The 20,270-nt window shown below is 36.2% G+C and overlaps 2 protein-coding genes and 1 long non-coding RNA gene across 5 annotated transcripts in view; 2 read left to right on the plus strand and 1 right to left on the minus strand.

The window, feature by feature from the left end:
- Positions 1 to 20,270, minus strand: part of LOC116651246 (uncharacterized) — a 108,094-nt gene that overhangs the window by 84,335 nt on the left and 3,489 nt on the right. The gene's annotated exons all lie outside the window — the stretch shown is intronic.
- Positions 1 to 20,270, plus strand: part of ths (thisbe) — an 86,965-nt gene that overhangs the window by 22,481 nt on the left and 44,214 nt on the right. The gene's annotated exons all lie outside the window — the stretch shown is intronic.
- Positions 11,601 to 12,864, plus strand: LOC26531232 (uncharacterized). 2 transcript variants are annotated; one of them, XM_015174812.3, is made up of 4 exons: positions 11,601 to 11,897; positions 11,982 to 12,012; positions 12,066 to 12,168; positions 12,486 to 12,864. In XM_015174812.3, the coding sequence occupies exons 1-4, from the start codon at positions 11,764 to 11,766 to the stop codon at positions 12,542 to 12,544; spliced, it is 327 nt and encodes a 108-aa protein (XP_015030298.1). In that variant the 5' UTR covers positions 11,601 to 11,763; the 3' UTR covers positions 12,545 to 12,864. The 2 variants fall into 2 exon arrangements, with proteins under 2 accessions (XP_015030298.1, XP_015030299.1); XM_015174813.3 differs by having other exon boundaries at positions 11,605 to 12,012; positions 12,486 to 12,862.

Here is a 20,270-nt window from a genome sequence, read left to right on the forward strand (position 1 = left end):
TTCTTATCTAAATGATCATAAATTAATTATGATACTTCTTTAATTTCACAATTACACGCACACATTGTTATTCCATCGGTTTACAGCTTAATTTCATCACCAATTGTCATTTGAGACTTACAACTAGTGTTTCATGTTATGTTTATGTTATGCGTTAAATAAATAACTAACATTATCTGTATTCAATTACAAGAATTAAGAAATTCGTCATTTGGCATAAACAAAATGAGTAAATATTATCAAGGTTGGTTGAGAAAGTTGAACAAGAAATTAGGTGAGAGTTAAGTAGGTAAAGTTACAGTTCCTAGCAAGTTGTGCTCTGCAAGATGTTAATTAACATATGTGACACGCTGTTCATAACATTATTGAGCTCGCAATAACATAAACAGTTGGCTCAACAGTTCTTAATAACTGGCAAGCTGTTATTAAAACTGAGTTAACATTAGGAACAATATTTTTGATGCGGCAACTATTTAGACTATCAAGCGGCTGTATGTCAAAAGGCATTAAGACAAATCCAATATATTTAATTCAGCTTTGTTAACCTACACTTTATTAACATTAGCACAGGAATCAAATGCAATATGTTACTCTAAAATATTTATTGTTCTGATTTTTTTACACACGCTCAATAAATACCTTCAACTGTGGCACCTCCAACTATGCAGGCTGCCTACTTATCGCACATTCTGCAAGGTACTGACTGCACTTTCTCACAGCGAAACTGAAGTTTTTATAGCAGATGATTGTAATGGTATGATAAAAAAAGTGATTTACATAGCCAAATTGCATGGTGAGAAAGCAACTGAAATTATGCAAATTGAGCACGCCTTACAAGCCACTCCAGAACGAAGGCCACCAGCACCAGGGTATAACCCAAAATTGCAATCTGTGCACCCCAGATCAGATCTACCGATTGCATAGCATTTGGCACCCACACTTTTTCCAGAGATTTCCTGCGCCATTCCATGCGAGTGTACAGTAGAACAGTTGCAGTGTATTTTGGGCTATCACGACTTGTTGTTGTCTTCGTTAAAGAGCTGCCAGACATCTGAGTTATTGCATCGAGCTGCTTGGCCTCTGTGTTTAGACAAGCTGCTATTAAGACTACAACAATTGATTTTATCATCAAGTTAGTCATCCACAATTTGTACTGACACTCAACTTGATTGACCCAAGTGCTTTTATAGCCTTGCACTTGGTGTACTAATTACGTTTAATTAATTTAACCCACGCTAATTAACGGGCACCTAACCAAAGCAAACTCCAAGCTTAGAGCTGCCTAGCAGAAAGTTCTTTTGGTGCCATTGGAAAATATGTATAGAGGGAATAATCAAATAACAATACAAAATCCGATACATAATATATATTATCTTATTGAAAATGATTTGATTTCAAAAAGATTTCCCTTAACCCAAAATCGCAAGCTTCCAAATCCCAAATTTAAATATCAATATATCATGATAAATTCAATTATAAGTTCCACAGTTGTCTTTGGGCGCTTATCGATTTATTATGAGAATTGCCAGACCTTAAAGACAATTTTCTTGTTCAGCCAGAGCATCCAGAGTGCGGTATTCGCAATGCACTTTTCTTTTTTTGTGACTCTCTATTAGCTTTTACAATTTGTTATTAGGTGGTTGTACTTGTGGCTTTGGCATAACCGAAAAAGGTGCCCCACACTGGCGCTGCTTATCAAGAAATTATTTCAAAACGTTAATTGAATTGTCAATAGATGGTGAACCATTTTCATGTCTGGCCACGTTGCCTTTGGCAACAAGCCAAATGATAGGAACAACAACAAGAACAACAGGAACAAACGATATCTGTGGATATTAACCATATGTAGTACTACATTCTGTATTGCCACTATAAATTCCAAGAGAGAGCTCTATGTTAGTGTGTCGTCGTGTATTTCACTCTTATTGCATTTGTTCAGATAAGCATTTTTAAGAGTTCGACGCACGCTTCACACTGTTGCCACACAATTGAGCTATAGTTTTCAAGGTTTAAGGGGATTTGACAGATTTTTTCAGCTCGAAACAAAGTCTCGGTTTAGGGTTCAGCCCGAGAGCCTAGTTTTCTACACCTCTAACTCTAAAGGTATCGGTTCAAACATTAGCTCGGACAATTTACTTACAACTTTTAATAGAACAGACGAAGTTATTTTAAATGAATTTCATAAAATTATTTCTTTCATGTTTGAAACAAGCTTACTATTAATTTTTGTATTTATGTATTTATTAAATTTTGCGATACCCTAGCAACATGTTTCCGCAAAATCAATGCGAAGTTCCCAATGTATTAGCCGCTGTTTTTTACGGCTATTGTTCTTGTTGTTGTTGTTGTTGTTGTTGTCGTTGTTGTTAGTGCTGTTGTTTATGACGGCCCGTTTATAAGCCCATTGGAGCGCAAATTTAACATTGTTTTGATTATAAGCGGAAAGTTTTTGTTATTCAACGTATGTGTCGCGTTTCCAAAACGTGCACAACGATAATACCAAAATAAAATGTATATATATAAAACGTGCTTTTTACGATCCTCATGACGGGCATTGATAAATGTGGCACATCGAACCATTTGTTGTGCCCAATAATTACAGCAGGTAAAAAACCTTGGGTGGCAAATCAGACATTTATCCTTTGTGAGAGATTTACAGGCGCCATCATGACTTATCAACTGACCCCAAACAAAACAACAACAACAATAACTTTTCATAGATACAGTTACAATTGGACCGCTGCCGCTCTCTCACCCGTCGCCCTCTCTCTCTCCCTCTTATCGTTTTGTGATATGAGATATGATATGATCCGCAGCACTGTCACAATTACCGGGCCTGTACTGGGTGTTCGTTGGAATTTAAAATTGAAATCGACGCTAAGAAAAACAAAAACAAAAAAAAAATTGGAAAACCTAAGACCCAGCTGATGTCCAAGTGCTTGATTTATGCGTCGGCACATTCGATTGTAGAATCAGTTTTTCGCCTTAAAAGGCTTTTGCTGTTTGAAATACTTTTCCGGCTATCAGAAGATGGTTTCCGTTTCAATATTACTAGCCACTGCTAAACAGCATAACTCCCCTCTCTCCATCCGCCAACCCGTATACCACGCGCCTTGTGTGCTATTTCGCATGTGCCGCTGTTGACTCTGCTAATGTCTGCGCAAATAATGCAGTTTTTCTCTTATTCCTTTTTTTTTTGCTGTCAGGGAAGCCGCCAACGCCAACGTCGTCTTGATTGGACACAAGAAATGGGCATTGCATTGGTGGGGTCTCTTGTCTGTGCTTGATTTCTTGTCAGTAGTCGCCGCTGATAATGCAAGCAGCGCTGCAGACACATTAATTGCTGCCATTATGTGGGATATCAGCTTGTTGTTCTTCTTGTTGTTGGCCTTGCCAACACATCTTTAGATTTCCTTTCAATATGAAGTTAAGCTTTCAATTAGTTGGCAGAATCTAAGGCAGCATATTTACCTTTGGCATCACAATAAACTAGCATCTGAGACGAATCTTTCATAAACCAATTGAGAATTTTAAGCGCATGCGCTTCCCAACTCTCTTCTAAATGACATCCAAATTGAGCCTTTATTAATATTCTCCATATGGCATCTTAATTCTTAATTCCTAATTGTTATATGGCATCTCAGTCGAGCCTTTCATAGTGGCCTGTGCTTGACCCAATTGATAATTTTAAGCGCCCTAAATTTCTGCATGCGCTTCTCAACATTCTTATAAATGGCATGTAAGCCGAACCTCTCATAATATTCTTCTTCTAAACGACCTACAAATTGAGAATTCTTAATTCTGATATGGCATTTAAATTCTTAGTTCTTATATGGCATCTAAGCCGAGCCCTTCGAAACAGCCTTTGCCTAAAGCAGTTGAGAATTTTAAGCGCAAAAACTATCTGCATATCTCCATATCTCAATTCTCTTTAATACGTAAGAAGTTCATTCATAGCTATGACATTTGTCCATCTGAGAAATTAATTTATTTTAAAATAAATCTCTTTATTATACCCATATACCATGTCATAGTTTTCAGTTTTCCAAATTGTTCTTCACATTCTGCACATTTTTCGCACACATATTAATATCAAATCTGAGTTGGTTATCTAAATTGCTATTGTTCCATTAATGGCTTAAATATAAAATAAAGGCATTGCTATCATATCGAGAAGCTTATAATTTGCCAATCATCCCGCGTTGTATAAATAAAACAAATTCTTTACTTTATTTTACGCTCGTGTAGACAAGAGCTATTTGCTATTTGCGTGCTGTCTTATCGAGCTGATGTCTATTAATATACGAAAACAAAATGCAATCTCGAATCATATAGATATAGATATAGATAATTTTAATAAAATGCCTTTTGTTACTATTTGGGTCAGGAATTTCATTGAAATGCAAAGGTCGTTGGGGTTTTTGAGGTATTTCGCATGCAAATGGCATGTCTGGAATGTTGTCTGCCGCGGATCATTAAGATAACACGGCCAAGTTAAGGGTTCTCGTCTGGCCCTGTAAATGGCAATGGCTTATGGTAATGGTAAATGGGTATATGGGTAAATGGGTAAATGCAAGTGTGTGTGCCGCCATTAACGGGTTTAGTCCACAAGGCGTTAATTAAAACAAATTGCGCATGTGTTCCCAGAAAGACATTCAAAGCCCCAAACAATTACGATGGTGGTTTTTTTTTTTTTTTTTTTTTTTAGTAAATATGTTTTATTATTATTTATATGTGTATATATTTAGGTATATTTTAGATACCCTGCAGTCGTATGAATAAACTTGCCGTTTCGTACGGCTTGCACATAAAAAGAGTATAACGAAGCGGAGGACAGCAAATTTTCTATATGACTTGTGACATCACATAACTTGCATATTCGGTTTAGAATTTCTGGAGATCTACAGCAATAAAATACAAGATAACATTACGATCTCAGAGACTGCTAGAGAATTCAAACTTAGTGCAAGAGTGCGATACGATGATCACAAATCTTTCTCCTGCTCAAATTGCAATAGAAAAAAGAACACATTATACATATTAGACAGAAAACTGCGTTTACAAATCTTTTCTCATTGTCCACAAGTCGACAACCATTTGAACACCTCAACGATCTCAGGAACTAAAAGAGCAAGAGACTAAAATGGTGCTTCTTATCTATATTACATATAAGTAAGTTATTTATTCTTTATACTTAGGTTCTTGTGCGTATCGGTAATCAATATAATTCTAATTCCAGGGATCACAGCAACTATAACAGCAAGAGACTAAACATTTCTTCAACATTCACCAAACTTGTACAAAATCGATTGCATATTAATAAACACATATTTGCAAGCTTATGAACGAGTCATCCTCAAATGCCCAACATGAAAGGGTAACTTCAAGTCAAGTAAACTCCTGTAGTGTAGAGAGCTACTTGTTAAAAATAACAAATTGGCCCAACAAATGTTTTTTTGGCCTAACGCTCTGGTTTATGTAAATATTTATGAACGGTGCAAATTGATGGGCGCTGGGCAGTAGACCCCAAATAATGGGTCTGAAATCCGTGTAGTATATACATATATAGACGGAATTTTAAGTTGAAGTCAGTTTAGAGCGATTACAGTATATTTGTAGGCGATACCGAGTCGCGTACATTTAATGCCAAATGCAAAGCGCAAATGGTAATTATAATTTATACAATAATAAATTTTAGGCAAACATTAGATTTATCAATTATTGGCAATGTGGTTGGCCCTGTCACATTGGTATTTCTCTCGTGTGTGTCGCTTATCGAGAATGTGCCAAACGTTTGGGTTTAGGCCAACTGATCGCAAATCTTCATTGGCCGAGGGAGGCCCTCGCCTAGCCAGAGCTTGAAACTGCGTTGTGCGTTGTCTTGTAATCTTATCGTGAGGCAACGCTCGCTGCTCTTATTGATTAATAAAGAATAAAAAATATTAAACAAAAAAACGAGTAAAAAAAGAAATACTGGCACCCAATTGTATATATATCTAAAATGGGCAAAAGTCGGGCCCTTGCACCGGCTGCTGTCAGACTCGGCGCAGTTAAAGTCTGTTTGAATAGCTGGCGCTTGGGAAAGCAAACAGAAAGACACAATTATATTATACTATTTATTATTATTGTTATTGTCATTATTGTTATAATAATAATAATAATATGCGGCTATGATTGTGGCTCACTCCTTTTCCAGCTATCTCTATCTGGCACGCATTTCTTTAGACGCCGCGTTGTCGTCGCTGATGTTGATAAGGTGGGTGGCATTGAATGACAACGACAGGTCCAACCGCCGCCGGACTGTTTCCTCTTACACAGCGCGAAATTCAGGGAAACATTTCAGAAATAGAGAGAGATAGCTAGAGAGGGCGCCATGGCCACAGCACACTTTGGCCACTTCGTAGTCTCTCTTTTGCGCACTTAGATAAGCGCGTTTTATTTTGTTCGGCATGCCATTAAAATCAAATGATAATAAAACTGACAGGGGGTACCGCGGGCTGGGGCTGGGCGGTCTTTTGGTTCTAGTTATCGAAATGCTTTGTAAAATGCGCTTAGCCATGTGCTTTTTAAAGTTTATACACTGCCAATATATTGTAGCTACTTTTTCATATATCACAAACTTTTTCGAAAGATTGTGCAAAATTCGACATTTTTACTTGTTTATGTTCTTGAAATAGTTATGAGTTATTTAAGCCTACATTTTTTTTTATTTATTTAAATATTAATTAATAATAATAATGATTATAAAATGTTTTGAATCTTTATATATTATTTATTAAAATTAAAATATGTTTTGTGTCTGTTATTAAATGAGTTTATATATTTTTTATTATATTGTGCATATGTTTTTAATGATTTATATTTTATTTTAATAAATTTTTATAAACACAGTTCTTGTAATAAACAAAACAATGATATAATTATGCTATGCACCAGAAATTCCTGCACTTTCACTTGTGTTGCATGCACCATTAAGGCACGCATCCACAAGGCACAGATCACAGGCACAGACAATACGCAACCGACTTATGTCAGCTGCAGTTGACCCACTTAAGTTGTGCCGCAAGCAGCCGCCAAAAGCACAACAGGAAGAAGCTTTGGCTGCTTGCAGAGCACTCTCCCTTTTTTTTTTTTGGGTTTTTCTGGCGGTGCATTTGTCAAAAGTCAAACTTCCGCTCAGTGTAGGAGACGGCCAGGGCAGCTCCTACGGCTCGTAAGGCTGTTCCAGCTGAACCTGCTGCGTGTACGTCTGGCAAGCGCCAAGCGGCATACATTTCTACTTATACCCTGATCGAGAGTTTTTATACTTTATCATTAAATACGATATTTCCGATCCGTTAAAGTATATATATATTGTTCATCAGTAACAACTCTTCTTCTGCTTGTTTCTATGTTTATCGTCATGCATCACATTTATTCAAGAAAACTTGCTTTGCACTTAAGAGTTTTCAAACATTTTTCATCTATAAATAAAATCTTTAAAATCCTATCAGCACTGTACTGCTACATCATATAGATCTATAGGCAAAATATTGTTTTTTCTATGAAAAATTCTTTAGTTCTCCAAAATATCAAATATATTGATAAGGGTATTCATTCTTCGACGTGCAGCCCTTGCATGTCTTCGTTTTTTTGTGAACAGTTTGTTGACAAGTCAGAACCGGCTGTTTATGATGATGTTTTCTGTTGCAGCCATGCCACAAGATATATGTGTGCGTATCCAGACTTGGCATGTTTTGGGGAGCGAGGAACCGTTATAAACATCACCTTGCCGGTGGGCGATTATTTGAGCTGGCAACAATGCGAGTGCATAATTACTTATTGTTTATTTCCTGTAACATGCAACGCGAATGCCGACGGCGACGGCGACGGCGACGTTAACTGGTCTTAAACAAATAGAAAATAGGTCTACGGTCGGTCTTATACCCATATAAAATGCCCCCCAGACACACACACACACATACACACACACACTCGTACACACATTGCAAAACGCATTTTGTGTTATCTTCTAGCTGGCGGCTCGTGGCCCGCTGGATCGACCTGATGTGTGGTAACATCCGCTTAAAGACCCTAAAGGCTCTCAAATTCTATTACGAAGTACATGTTTCTAATGTTTGCATTAGCATTATGAAAGTATAAAATAATAATAGAACGCTGATATCTGACATATTGTTTTTAGTATAATAAACTAGTGGATTTCAAGGCGCCTGATTCTACGTACTCTATATAACTGCAATCCTCGAAATATCTGACCGTAACTTGTAAATATATATGTATATATATATATATATTTTTGTTTGCATCGTAAACAAACTTTTGATAGCACAATTTTAATGTGAATCCCGCAGAAACGCGTGACTGCCAATTATGTATTTACTACATCATTTTATTTAGTGTTTACTATATCATTTATCAGTTATCATCAAAAAAGCCGTGACTTAAATTATCGAACTAAGCGCGTCACTCACTTCGAAAATATTTTAGGAATTTGCATGCCAACCACCTGCTTTTAATACCCTTGGCGGGGGCCTTAAAAGTTTTACGTTAGCTTTGTATGGGTTACATGAATAACTTAATAAACAAAACTGGGGACTTTTACAAATCGAAACGAATAAATCGATGATAATTTATCGCAGTCATCGGCATCCCTGCCACATATAATACACCTGAAAAATCTTAAGAGGTTTTATATAAGTATATCATATAAATATATATTAATAAATTAATAACATATTTTGTATAGGCATATTAAACTCTAAATGCCATGGTTAAGGCTATTAATAGAATTATCGATAATTATGTAAATATATATAAAAGAATGTTTAATAATAATATATTTATATAGTCTATATAAATTCATAAATGAAATGAATGAAATATGGCTTGTATTTATGTATGTATATATGCCTCCTATTCTGTAGACTTCGTTAGCCAAGTTTTTTAGGGAAAATATCGGATTTGACTCTCAGAATGTGGAAGATATAAACCGAAAACTCATACTTCTCCATGGTTTTCATAATCATAAATAAACGCAACACTTTGTATATTGTGTATCTTCCGCTCACATAATAGTATTTATGCAGCTTAAATTGTTTGGCTTTTATATATTATAAATCAGAATCAAATAACGGATATAATATCTATTTAAATAGTTACAATAAGTCACTTTTGTTTACCATCTAACAATCGTTAACAGACAGATTTCTTCTCCTAGAAATCCGGTTAAATTCCATTGATTTTCTAGCGTATTGGAGTTTCGTCACACGGGAAATACCCTCAGAATTTGTTGTTTCTTTTGCACTTCTTGTTGGCCCAAACGAATTTCACGAAACCCAAATCAATTAACGCGCTTGTCAAATAATTTGTTTTATTGTGGATTAACCAACCTAACAATGTTTGTGTAGTGCGATAAAAGCAACACTTGCACACAAAAAAGTTATAACCAAAAAAAAAAAAAAAGAGAAGTTAAACAAAAAAGAAGAAGTAAAAAAACGCAACAGAGCTTTAAGCTGTGCCACACGCCAGTCGTTGGCTTTTTACCGGGCTAGCGTTTCAATTATCTCGTTTAGTTAAATGTAATTGAAATTGTTAATTTCCTGCCGGAGGCTTGTCAGCAAGTATATCTGTCGGGTTGATGGGGAAATCCAGATATTAATACCCATAGATACCGCCAAGCGCCAACTAGGAAAGAGAGAAGCAAAAATACCATCCAAGTTTGACCATTTCTATTTTAGCATACCGTGCAATCGTTTCTATTTCGGGTTGTATGGCATTAAAAACCCATTCGTTAGCCTTAACTATTCCCCTAAAATCAAGTCCAAGTTGTCAGCTTAACTATGTCGCGTGGCCCAGTGGCTAGTTGATGGAGTTCAAACTGTCCTCTCTTTATCAGCTGCGTATTGCGACTTAGGTCAGTTCGTGTCAAGCTCTGGGCATTGTTTTAAGATCTATTGAGGATTTTGGTTGCGACAGAGCGCAAAGCCCTGACGAAGATGTATGAGCGAATGAACCCCGGGGAATGTTGTATATGCTAATATATCATTCCATGCGTTCCGAAACGAATCGTTTATTCACACGTGGTATGCAAAAAAAAAAATATTGACTGTTCTATTTTAAAATAAGCCTGACGAAGATGCACGAGCTGAACTTGTTCAAAACAAGGGATTTGGCAAATGAATTATTAAACAAATAAATCACATAATGGACTTTGTTAAATGTTGTTGAACTAGTTCATTTGAACCGACCATGCTAAATTGCGTGCTAATTATGATTTGCAAAATTTTCAGCGAAACATCTTTTTAGTTTTAAGTGAACTTGAACTTGATCAATAGAACACAATAGAACAGAAAAAATCATACTGTCACTCCAATCCCATCGGAACCAATCAACTACTTCGAATAGACAAACCCCATCTCCCAACAAACCAAATCAGCTCAAATGTTGAGCCCTACCGATCCATTGGCTTAGCCAATCGTCTGGGACAATGAACCGTGAACCAGTTTAATGCATAAGGTTCCGCCCACACAGTGCGGAGTATGCCAAGCATTGCGTTAACATCTGAATCACAACTGCACGCCCAGACGTCGCTGCTGTCATTTACACGACATGTTAACTCAATTAAAATTCCATTGGTGATAAATGAAGTGGCTGCTTGTAGTAGGTACATTCCCGGTACCACACCGAAACATGAAGAAGAAGACGAAAAAAACACCCATTTTGCGGCTTGTTAAAGCACTCGAAAGATACTATACTTAGCGCACAATTTGCAGTGCCAAAATTCTTATCAACTAGAGTCAACTAGTACCGCCCTGCACAATGCCAACGACCTTGTCGTGGTTCACACAATGCAGGCGGTGCCAGAGAAGCGTTATGCAAGAAACCGAACTGGTTCGGACTTTGAACAAATATTTCTGGCTTGACGAGGCATAATGGGCTCATAATCGATCAAAGAATGTGACAAAGAACAAAAATCAAACAACATTTCGGCGTCCTCAACTGTCAGAGGGCGGATTTGAACCGCCTGCTAACACTTCAGAAAACTACTTCTGAGGTTGGTCGTCGCAGGCCCTCGAACTGATTGTTGGTCACTGATAAAAACCAAATAATTCGTTTGCGGTATACGAATTGAATTATATTCTTTAGTCTTTTAATGCGTTTTTCAATTTTATACTTAATTTTTCATTTTTTTTTTTTATATTTTCTGCGCAATTACAATTCTGCGAAATCATTTCGATAACTGATTGAAAACGAATTTCACGAACTTTGAACTTTGTACTATGGGAACCTGGGTTCTAATTAAAAAAAGAGAGAAAGAAGGAATACATATGCCGAAGCTTTAATACCTTTGCAGACATTTGCTGAGTTTGAGTATCTTGAAAAGCAAAATATTTTGCCGTACACGAACATACTTTATGACCGATCATTCCTATGGCAGCTATATGATATAGGAGTCCGATTTTTTAAGATATTTTATGTATGTGCTATATATGTAAAAGGGCAAATCTTCGGGAAATTAAATGCAAGAATATTATATCATAATACGAAAGTTAATAAAACGAAGTAAATAAAAAGCAAGCTATCAACAAGAAAACATCTACCATGACATATATGTCAAAAAACTGCAGTTTAGTAACAGAAAATATAAAAAAAATAAATCCGTAAAAAACAAAATCTGTTATGCTCTCCTCAAGAAAAGTCTTCGGATAAGATAAATTTACAATTTTAAACGTTTTTAATCAGAAATACATTTAGACAATCAAGATGCGCCTATTGAAATGCTGTTGTTGCATATCATTGCAATTCGGGACGATGATCATCGGCTGCATATTCGGGATTAAGGATTTTTCTCTGGGATGTCTTGGCATCTATTTTGTGACTCGCAAAGAGTTACCAGTGTGGGTGATCACATTTTTTGACAAGATGAACGCTCGTCAGTGTGTTTTCTGTTTCGCAATTGTCTTTTACCTTATGTCTTTCAGCGATCTATTGCTAATCTCTGGAGCAATGGCGGTAAGTTGACAGTTCGTCGATAAAAACATTTTCAACATTATGGGTAACTATAGAAAAACCCTGCGTACATGGGACCCTGGCTTATAGTGAATTTCATAGTACTAATTTGTACTATAGCCACAGCTCTGCTTAGTGCAATTGCGATTATAAGAATCGGTAAGCAAAGTAATCGACAAGTGCCCAGTGTTGCAAAACTATCGAAGGCGCTCGCGATTGTACAGCGTGGCAAACTGTACAAATTGTCTCGACTGCAAACGATATGGAAAAGTCCTTGAAATTATATATCATGTCTATAGCGATAATCGTGTTAGTGTTATCGACCAATTTCAACGAAAACAAATGACTTAAGAGGGGAAGGTTTTGCAACACTAACAAACACTATTGTTATCGATATACGGTATATCCGTTATCGATAGCTTTGCAGCACTGCGATTTTCAGTTAAGATTCACAATTTCTTTATGCCATTTTGTAGTTTTAATCGTGTATGCCATGTTGGTTGTGAACTCCTACTATGATGAGCTGACAGCTTGATTGCATTACAAATTGACAGTCAACGTATTATTTTCAAGAAAATGATCTACATATACAGCGCTGACGATCACTAAGACGGGAGAAAGACTATCTGAAGTTATATAAAGGCGGCATAGAGAAAGAGATTTCCAAATGACAGAAACGCACAGTTTCGGAAGCGCCTTTATAAGAAGGATTAATCGCTTTTTTTTATACATTTTTTTTTATTATAAATGCCGTCAAAAGCTTCGCTTAAGATTCATTAAAAATCCATTAAACTCGATAATAAAGAACAGCGACAAACAGCGCAAGAAGCGAACAACAACACAAATAAACACAATTTCGTTAATAAGCTTTACACCAAAGTGCTCCGCCTGAGAAATGGAGCACTTGGCGACAGTTCGGGGGCAGAAAGAGAGACAGCCAAAAAATAAAAAAAAATAAATGAAAAAAAAAAATATATATATATGTGTAACTCAGGCAACAGTCGAGTGCCGGCCACTTAAAAGTCGCCTCATTTTGGGGTCTGGTGAGTGCATTTCGATGTTGCATATGCAAATAAATCATTCCATTACGATTCGAAGCGAGCCGAAACGTACCACGAATCGCCTTGCCACATGAGGTATGCAACATGTTCAAGTCAACTTTGAACTAAACTTTTGCGCTCGCCAAACACCACTTTTTATTTGTTTATTTTTTTCTGAATAACTTTGAATGCTTGGAAATATGTGCACATCACATAAATATTGATTAGCTGATTATTTTGAGACTAATTGATAATGGGTGTGAATAAGTGAGTGCAGGCAATAATGATAAATTACGTAAATGAGTGTTTAAATATGACAATTAAATAGTGTATTTAATGGATTTGTATGTCAGTGGAGTAGTTAAATATGCTTGAAATAGCATAAAAATTAGTATATGGATATGAGTATTATAGATACATCAAATATATTTCATGAATATATAATAAATGTTTGGAATATAATACTTAGTTAAAGAGACTTAAACTGTATGTAGCATGCAAATGAACTCTTGTTACGAATGAAAGTGAATATTTAAAATGTTTATGAGTAATGATTAAAATTTCATTGAAGCATATGCCTTTGCGGCATAAACCAAACCCCTAGTTGTAAATGTTATAAGGTCACCAAATATATTTTATTAATATATAGTGAATATTTGGAATATTTAAAAAAATGCCAGTGGGAGAACTGTATATCTATGAATCATTCAAAAGAACCTCTCGTTGTGAATGTTATAAGAATATAAGATTTTTTATGAATATTTTGAATATATAACAATTAAATAGTGAATAAACAATTAAATCTTTAGTAGTACATTGTATAAAGGCCTAAGGTGCTTTTTATGGATATATAGAAAATATTTTGAATATACCCACTTAAATGTTTACAGAGTTTAGAAAGCATTTTTTTAATAATTACATTTTTCGATATTATTTTCCCTCCAGTCTATTTTGAAAAGTCCTTTATTCATTTAATCGAACCTATATTTTTAACTGTATATATGCCTATATCATAATATCATCAATCAATATTCATATTATTATAGTATTCAAATTCATATCCATAGCAGTTATGCCCAATAATGAATTGAGTATTCATATAAGGACTGCAAATGCATTTACTATTCATACAATTGCATCGATTTATATATTTGCATTTTGGTTTGGTTTTTACTCTCCATTTTATTATTTACCTTTTATTCATAATGCTTTTGCCAAGCTCTGACTAACTAACTGAAGCATATACTGCTTATTCAAACAAAACGAATGTGAGTGTTTTTCGAGTCTGAACGAACACAAGTGTAAATGTGTGCGTTTGTGTGAAGAAGCAAAGCTTAAACGGCTTGTACCCTGGCTGGTCATAAAACGTATTTACCAGATACAGATACAGATACTCTACTACTCACGCCCATATTCATACGGCTGCATTCATGCCGACACTCATACACTTTTGCCGCAACTACTGCTCAATTGCAATTGCCTGTCGTCGTCGGGTGAATGACACGCTGAGTGTTCATGAGCGCTACGGAAAACAGGTGCGTGGTGGGACGTCGGAGGTGGCGGCGGCGGCGCGAACGAGGACGTACTGTAACTCAAATAAGCCACACACTGTGTCAAACATTTATCAGTTGGTGCATCGATAAGGCGGCTACAAAGTTGCCTCATGCAACCGTTGGGTGGGGCGCGAACGCAACGTGCGCGGCGCGAGGGGGGGCGAGGAGGGCAGGCGAGGATCGTGCATAAGAGAGACACCAAAAAGCCGAGCCGCAATGAAGTTATCAAGCGTTCGACGTTGTGCTTCAATCTTTAATACAAAACGTTTCAGTTTCACAACTTTGTTTAAAGCACCGCATAAAATTCACTTTCCATTTATGAGCAGCAGCGACGTCGCCTGCCGCGCTTTTTATATGCGTTCTGCTAAATGGAATCTCAGAGAGTAAGACAGAGTGACACAGAGAGAGAGAGAGAGAGAGGGAGAGCGAATAAAACACGAGATTCCTGAGTTACGCTTTGCGTGTGCGATCCCTGCTCGGACGCCAGCGCCGCGATCCCTGCTCGGACGCCCACCAACCGATGCCACTTCTGGGTAGACCGAAAATTTATGGTGCGCCATTAAGAAATGTCTATAAAAATGTGCGCTTAATTAAAATACTACGTAACATGCGTTTAAATGTTGTTTTTGTTCTACTGGTTGTTGTTGTTGTTGTTCTGGTTGTTGTTATCGCGGGCGGTCGTCGGTCAGTGAGCTTTTCAATTTGGCTCGAATGCCGGCTACCTCGGCGTCCCAGCTGCATGCAAATTACATTGCATATAACCACACCCCCCTGCCCTCCTCACGACGCCTGCACACCTCTCTCCACCTATATTTATGGCCTAGGCGATAGTCCATGCTGGCCAGGCATCGCCCATCGGCATCCTTTTTCAGACCTTAACTTAATGAGATTTTCCCAAAAGCAAAAATCATAATTTTCACGCGCAACGAAGCGCACCAAATTGCCAACCAGGGGCGTGCCTCATGCCACAGTTCGGTCAAAAAGTGTTGTTTTTTTGTATTTTTCATCAGTTGCCGCAAGTCACACCCATCGATCGGCCAGTGAGCGGAACTTACACCTAAGTAGTTACAAGTGGTAAGTTGCTGTTGCAAATTTAAAGGCAATTTTATCGTGTTGTTGTTATTGTTAACAAAATTTTGAGCTCAAGGCTTCGACTTGATGTAACCGCAACGGTTCGCAATGAAACTTAAGATCAAAACTCATATAAAGATCAACAAAATGATTTTTATTAAATATTTTAGATTCTAAATCGTAGCTTTCATCAAAATTATTCTATCAAAAGTCATTTCGTCAGGACAAAGATTTTAAAGTTCAAGAAGCCATCGAGAATAGGTTTCAAATATCTTTCATTTCGGCGCGAGCTAAATTTGGTGTTGGTAGAAAAAGAGTTTTGTCACTCTTAACTAGAGCGCTTTTATATTTTCAAGATAAAAATTACTCTTCAAAACATTCAACATAGTCTCTATAGAAATTCCCAAACTAAATGTGGTTTAAATCATAACCCAAACAGTTTCTTTTTAAACGTTTTTTCATAATAAGGGAACCAAGCTTTTATAAATATAAACAAATAAATAAAAAATATATATTAAAACTGTTTAAGTTCATGGACATTTTTTTAAAATTAAATTAAATAATAATAATAATAATTAAATAATTAATTCACATAAATTGAAAATATAGGTAAAAGTAATTTGAGCTATTTATAAAATGTAAGCACTATACAAAAAGCTATCTTAACTAATTTCCGACACATCGGCTGCTTATGTTATTTGCTAATGACTGACATCAATCATCAATCGTAAATGATGGAAGCTTTCACGAAACGTTCGTCGGCTACTTAAATAACCTTCAGAATGTCGTTGACGGCAACGAAATGAATTTCTTTGTGGCTTTCGACCAAGTGACAAGAAAATCGCTCACTCTCACTTATCACTTCAAAACACAAAACTGGCTAAATGACAGCTTTGAATCAATGCTTTAAGAAATAAATTAGAAATAATTTATGGGTATTCGAACTTGTAAATAGCATTTAATAGGAATTCACCTGATAACCGGCACGAACGTGACGTCGTCATGACTTAGCCAAAAAAAAAAAAATTTTTTTGTCAGCTGCACGAATATTTTTTGATAATCGCAAAGAAAATAATCAATATAATAATTTATATTTGGCTATAAATTAGCTACAAATATGTGATACGAAAAGTTTGTTCTAACAATAATAATTGAAACATTAACTAAATTATGGTAAAATGAAATGTGAATGTTCTTTGTAAATTAGTCTAAAATACGCCAAGGAAATTTTGATTTGCGGCAAACTTTTTCACTAAATTTATTCGAAATGTTTGTTCTCAACAGATATATGTTTCGAGATGTATTCTATTTTAGGTTCTATAATCTATGTAAGATTGATTCGATGATAAATAAGTTTATATCTAACTAAAAAGATATATATTAGCACAGATTCTACGTTGGTTAACTTTATGTCACATTAAAAGAAAAGGCTTATGCCAAATTAAAAATATATATATAAAGGCAGATTCTAAAGCTTATTACAAATTAAAAAACATATAAAATTAACTCAAAGAAATATATATTTATTAAGATAGCCTTTTAAATATATATGTTAAGATTTTCTCCATGTTAAATTTATGTCAAATAAAAAAAATATTAACAGATTCCAAAGCTTTTATCAAATTAAAAGATATATATTAACATTCCATGTTGGCTTAGTTTAGGTAAAAAATAAAGGAAGTAGTTCCACAAGCAGCTCCTCGCCGTATCATGAAAACTGAACTTAATAAACAGATAAAAAAATTTGTATACTTTCCACTACACGCTCACAATTTCTATTGGAAAAAACGACCTTGTTATTAAATTATTTTAAGAGTTATTAATTAATGCTTAGATTAATGCTTAGTTGTTCCTTCCACTTATTACATTGATAACCTTTTTATTTTTCATTTTCTCCTTAATTCTTTTCTTAACATTTAAAATTACCAAATTAGCAACATCAATTTAACTTAATATGTAGCATACTTTAGGGGCATAAAACGCGGCTTCTGTTAATCGTAGAATTTTGGAAGAGCAGCAAACGTGGTTATAGAAAAGTCCGCTTACGTTTGACTGGAGTATGGACAAAACTATCAATCAAATGCCACAATTTAAGCAATTCGTCAAGACCAACAGCTAAATATTATTTTACAAGGCAGGCAAATCAATTCAATTTGCCCCTCGTCAGCCCTGACGAACCGCTGACTGGGCGCCACATCGGTCAAACTCAAGTGGTTTAGCTTTTTATAGTGCATGTAATGGTTACTTGGCTAATCAATATAGTTGATCAATTTAAGCAGCACATTTGCTCGAGGCCTGCCCGGCGAGCATAAAAAAAAATATTAATAATACGCCATGTTGTGCTCGCTTATGCAATGGGCCGGCAACAACTGCTGCCCATCGAATTGTAAATAATGTGCAATAATAAACATACACAAATCTGATACTTTTCAGCGCTTGTTAAAATATTACATTTTCGCCACATTAGGCGGAGAGGTGCAAAGGGTGGGGGCCACATGACCGAGCTCTAGATACATATGTATCTGTAGCTCAGCCTGTATGCATCTGCATATCGATTTCAATACGTTGTCGTCCTGCTGAAGACCCTTTGCCGCATAAGGCAACATAATTCGCTTCCGTTTTTATTTTACAATTTTTTTCCCTTTTTTTTTTTTGGAACAAAACTCCAAAGGAAGGGTTGTTAGCTTTTTCGACAGCTTCCTTTGCTGCGGTCTTGCTCGTGTCCTGTGGCCCGTTTTTTTTATTTATTATTTTTTGTTGTATGCCACAAGTCGCAGTTTGCGCGTCTTTCCGCTTCCGTTTACATGCGAATGGAGACGGCGACTAAGTAGTAGACGGAGACATATGCGCCCTCCGACCGACTCCATAAATCCGGAGCGAGTTGTTTGTCTTGGATCGTGTCGCCTCGCCTATGGCGCGTCCATGTCGTCGCCATCAGCAGCACATTCTAGATACACACATATACATATGTATTTATTTTCTTTTCAGTGTTTTTTTTTTTTTTGTTGATTTTATTGCATTTCTTGGCAGTTCAATGAACGCATTTGCCGGCGCCATGTGCACGCGGGCGGCGTTGGCAACCCAAACTCCTTGCTAACACCCATTTTTATGATGTATTTTTCTGCATACTTAAATTTCAAATATTTGAAGCTACGTGCAGCACACAGAATACACACACTAACACACCCATAATTCAAAGGCACGCAAACATTTTGGCGCACATTTCCGCTGGAAAATGGCAAATGGAAATGCCAAAAGGCCAAAAAAATAAGTAGAGAGAGAAGCTCTGGAGTGAGAAACATGCCATTTGACAACATGCAACTTGATGGGGTCGGCCAAGAGGGTAGCGCAGCAATAAATGAACATACACATTATACAGGTAAAGGCAGGGTCGCGTTATGGCTGATGGCATAACGAGTAGCCACAGCGAAATTTGTGTAGAATAGTACAGTGGCACAGTTTAGTTATACAACAGGCCAAATTCGAACTAAATGAAGCTTTTATTTAAGATTGGTATTCATAGACAATACAATTGTTAATTGTGTATTACTAGATGCCTAATGCTTCTAAGTTTTTGTCTAGTTTTGGCATTAGCAATAAAAGATATATAAATCTATATAACATGTATAACAGCAAAACAACTTAGCTTGTATAACAATATAACAGCTAATTGTTGTCGTCTATTTTTGTTTATGGCAACATATTTACAATTAATTTAATTCTAAACAATATTGGAATTTGCTTATCTGCCCCATTATCGAATTTGGCAAGGCTCTCTGCAGTTTAAAGAAATGTTATATCGTATACTGGTGAAACCGTTTTTGTTTCTTATGCCTAAGTATGTATAACAGTTTATTTATGTGTCCTAAGCATACAACATTCTATTTGTTTAGTATTCCAAGCATCAGAAAACCCTGTACGAAGTTTAATATAAAAGTTGCGATCTACACATTTGCCCATTTAACATAATATTTTAACAATAGAGTTAGCCTCGTTTTTAACCCATTCATTCCACTGTGCATATCAAGCATATCGAGCCAGTGTGCCGCCCACTTCAATTTCCGACCATTATGTAATTACTAAAACAACCAAATCAAAGCCCTTTCGCATGTTTTAAGCTTCCGTTCTATTGATTACTTTGTACGTCAAACTGTTTGCTACATTTGCATATTGCATGGCTCCACAAAATTTTGATTAACAAATGGATGCAGCCGGGTCCCATACACAAACTCACATATGCCCACACACGCATAGTCGAGTGTAATTAACAAAATCGACAAGCGTTTAGATTTGCTTTAATCACTTTTATTACTTGTTAAACATGAATAGCCCGGCGGCCACGCGCCGAAATGCACACAAAAGATACATAGATACAGATACTTTATGTGTAAATACAGATACAATACATTGTGTGGCGCGGCCGCCGGCATATTTTGTTGACTTTGCGGTTTTTCGTTGCTGCGGCCAGAGACAAATATTGTGCTACCAAAATTCGTTAGCTTCACTGCGGTTTTGGGCCAAGTTGAACAAAAAGTATATAAGAAATGTATACAAAATAAGGGTAAACACGTGCCCAGGAAACCGCAGGATCCTGTAC

This window comes from Drosophila virilis, chromosome 5, assembly GCF_030788295.1.
Source record: "Drosophila virilis strain 15010-1051.87 chromosome 5, Dvir_AGI_RSII-ME, whole genome shotgun sequence".
NCBI classification, from domain to species: domain Eukaryota; kingdom Metazoa; phylum Arthropoda; class Insecta; order Diptera; family Drosophilidae; genus Drosophila; species Drosophila virilis.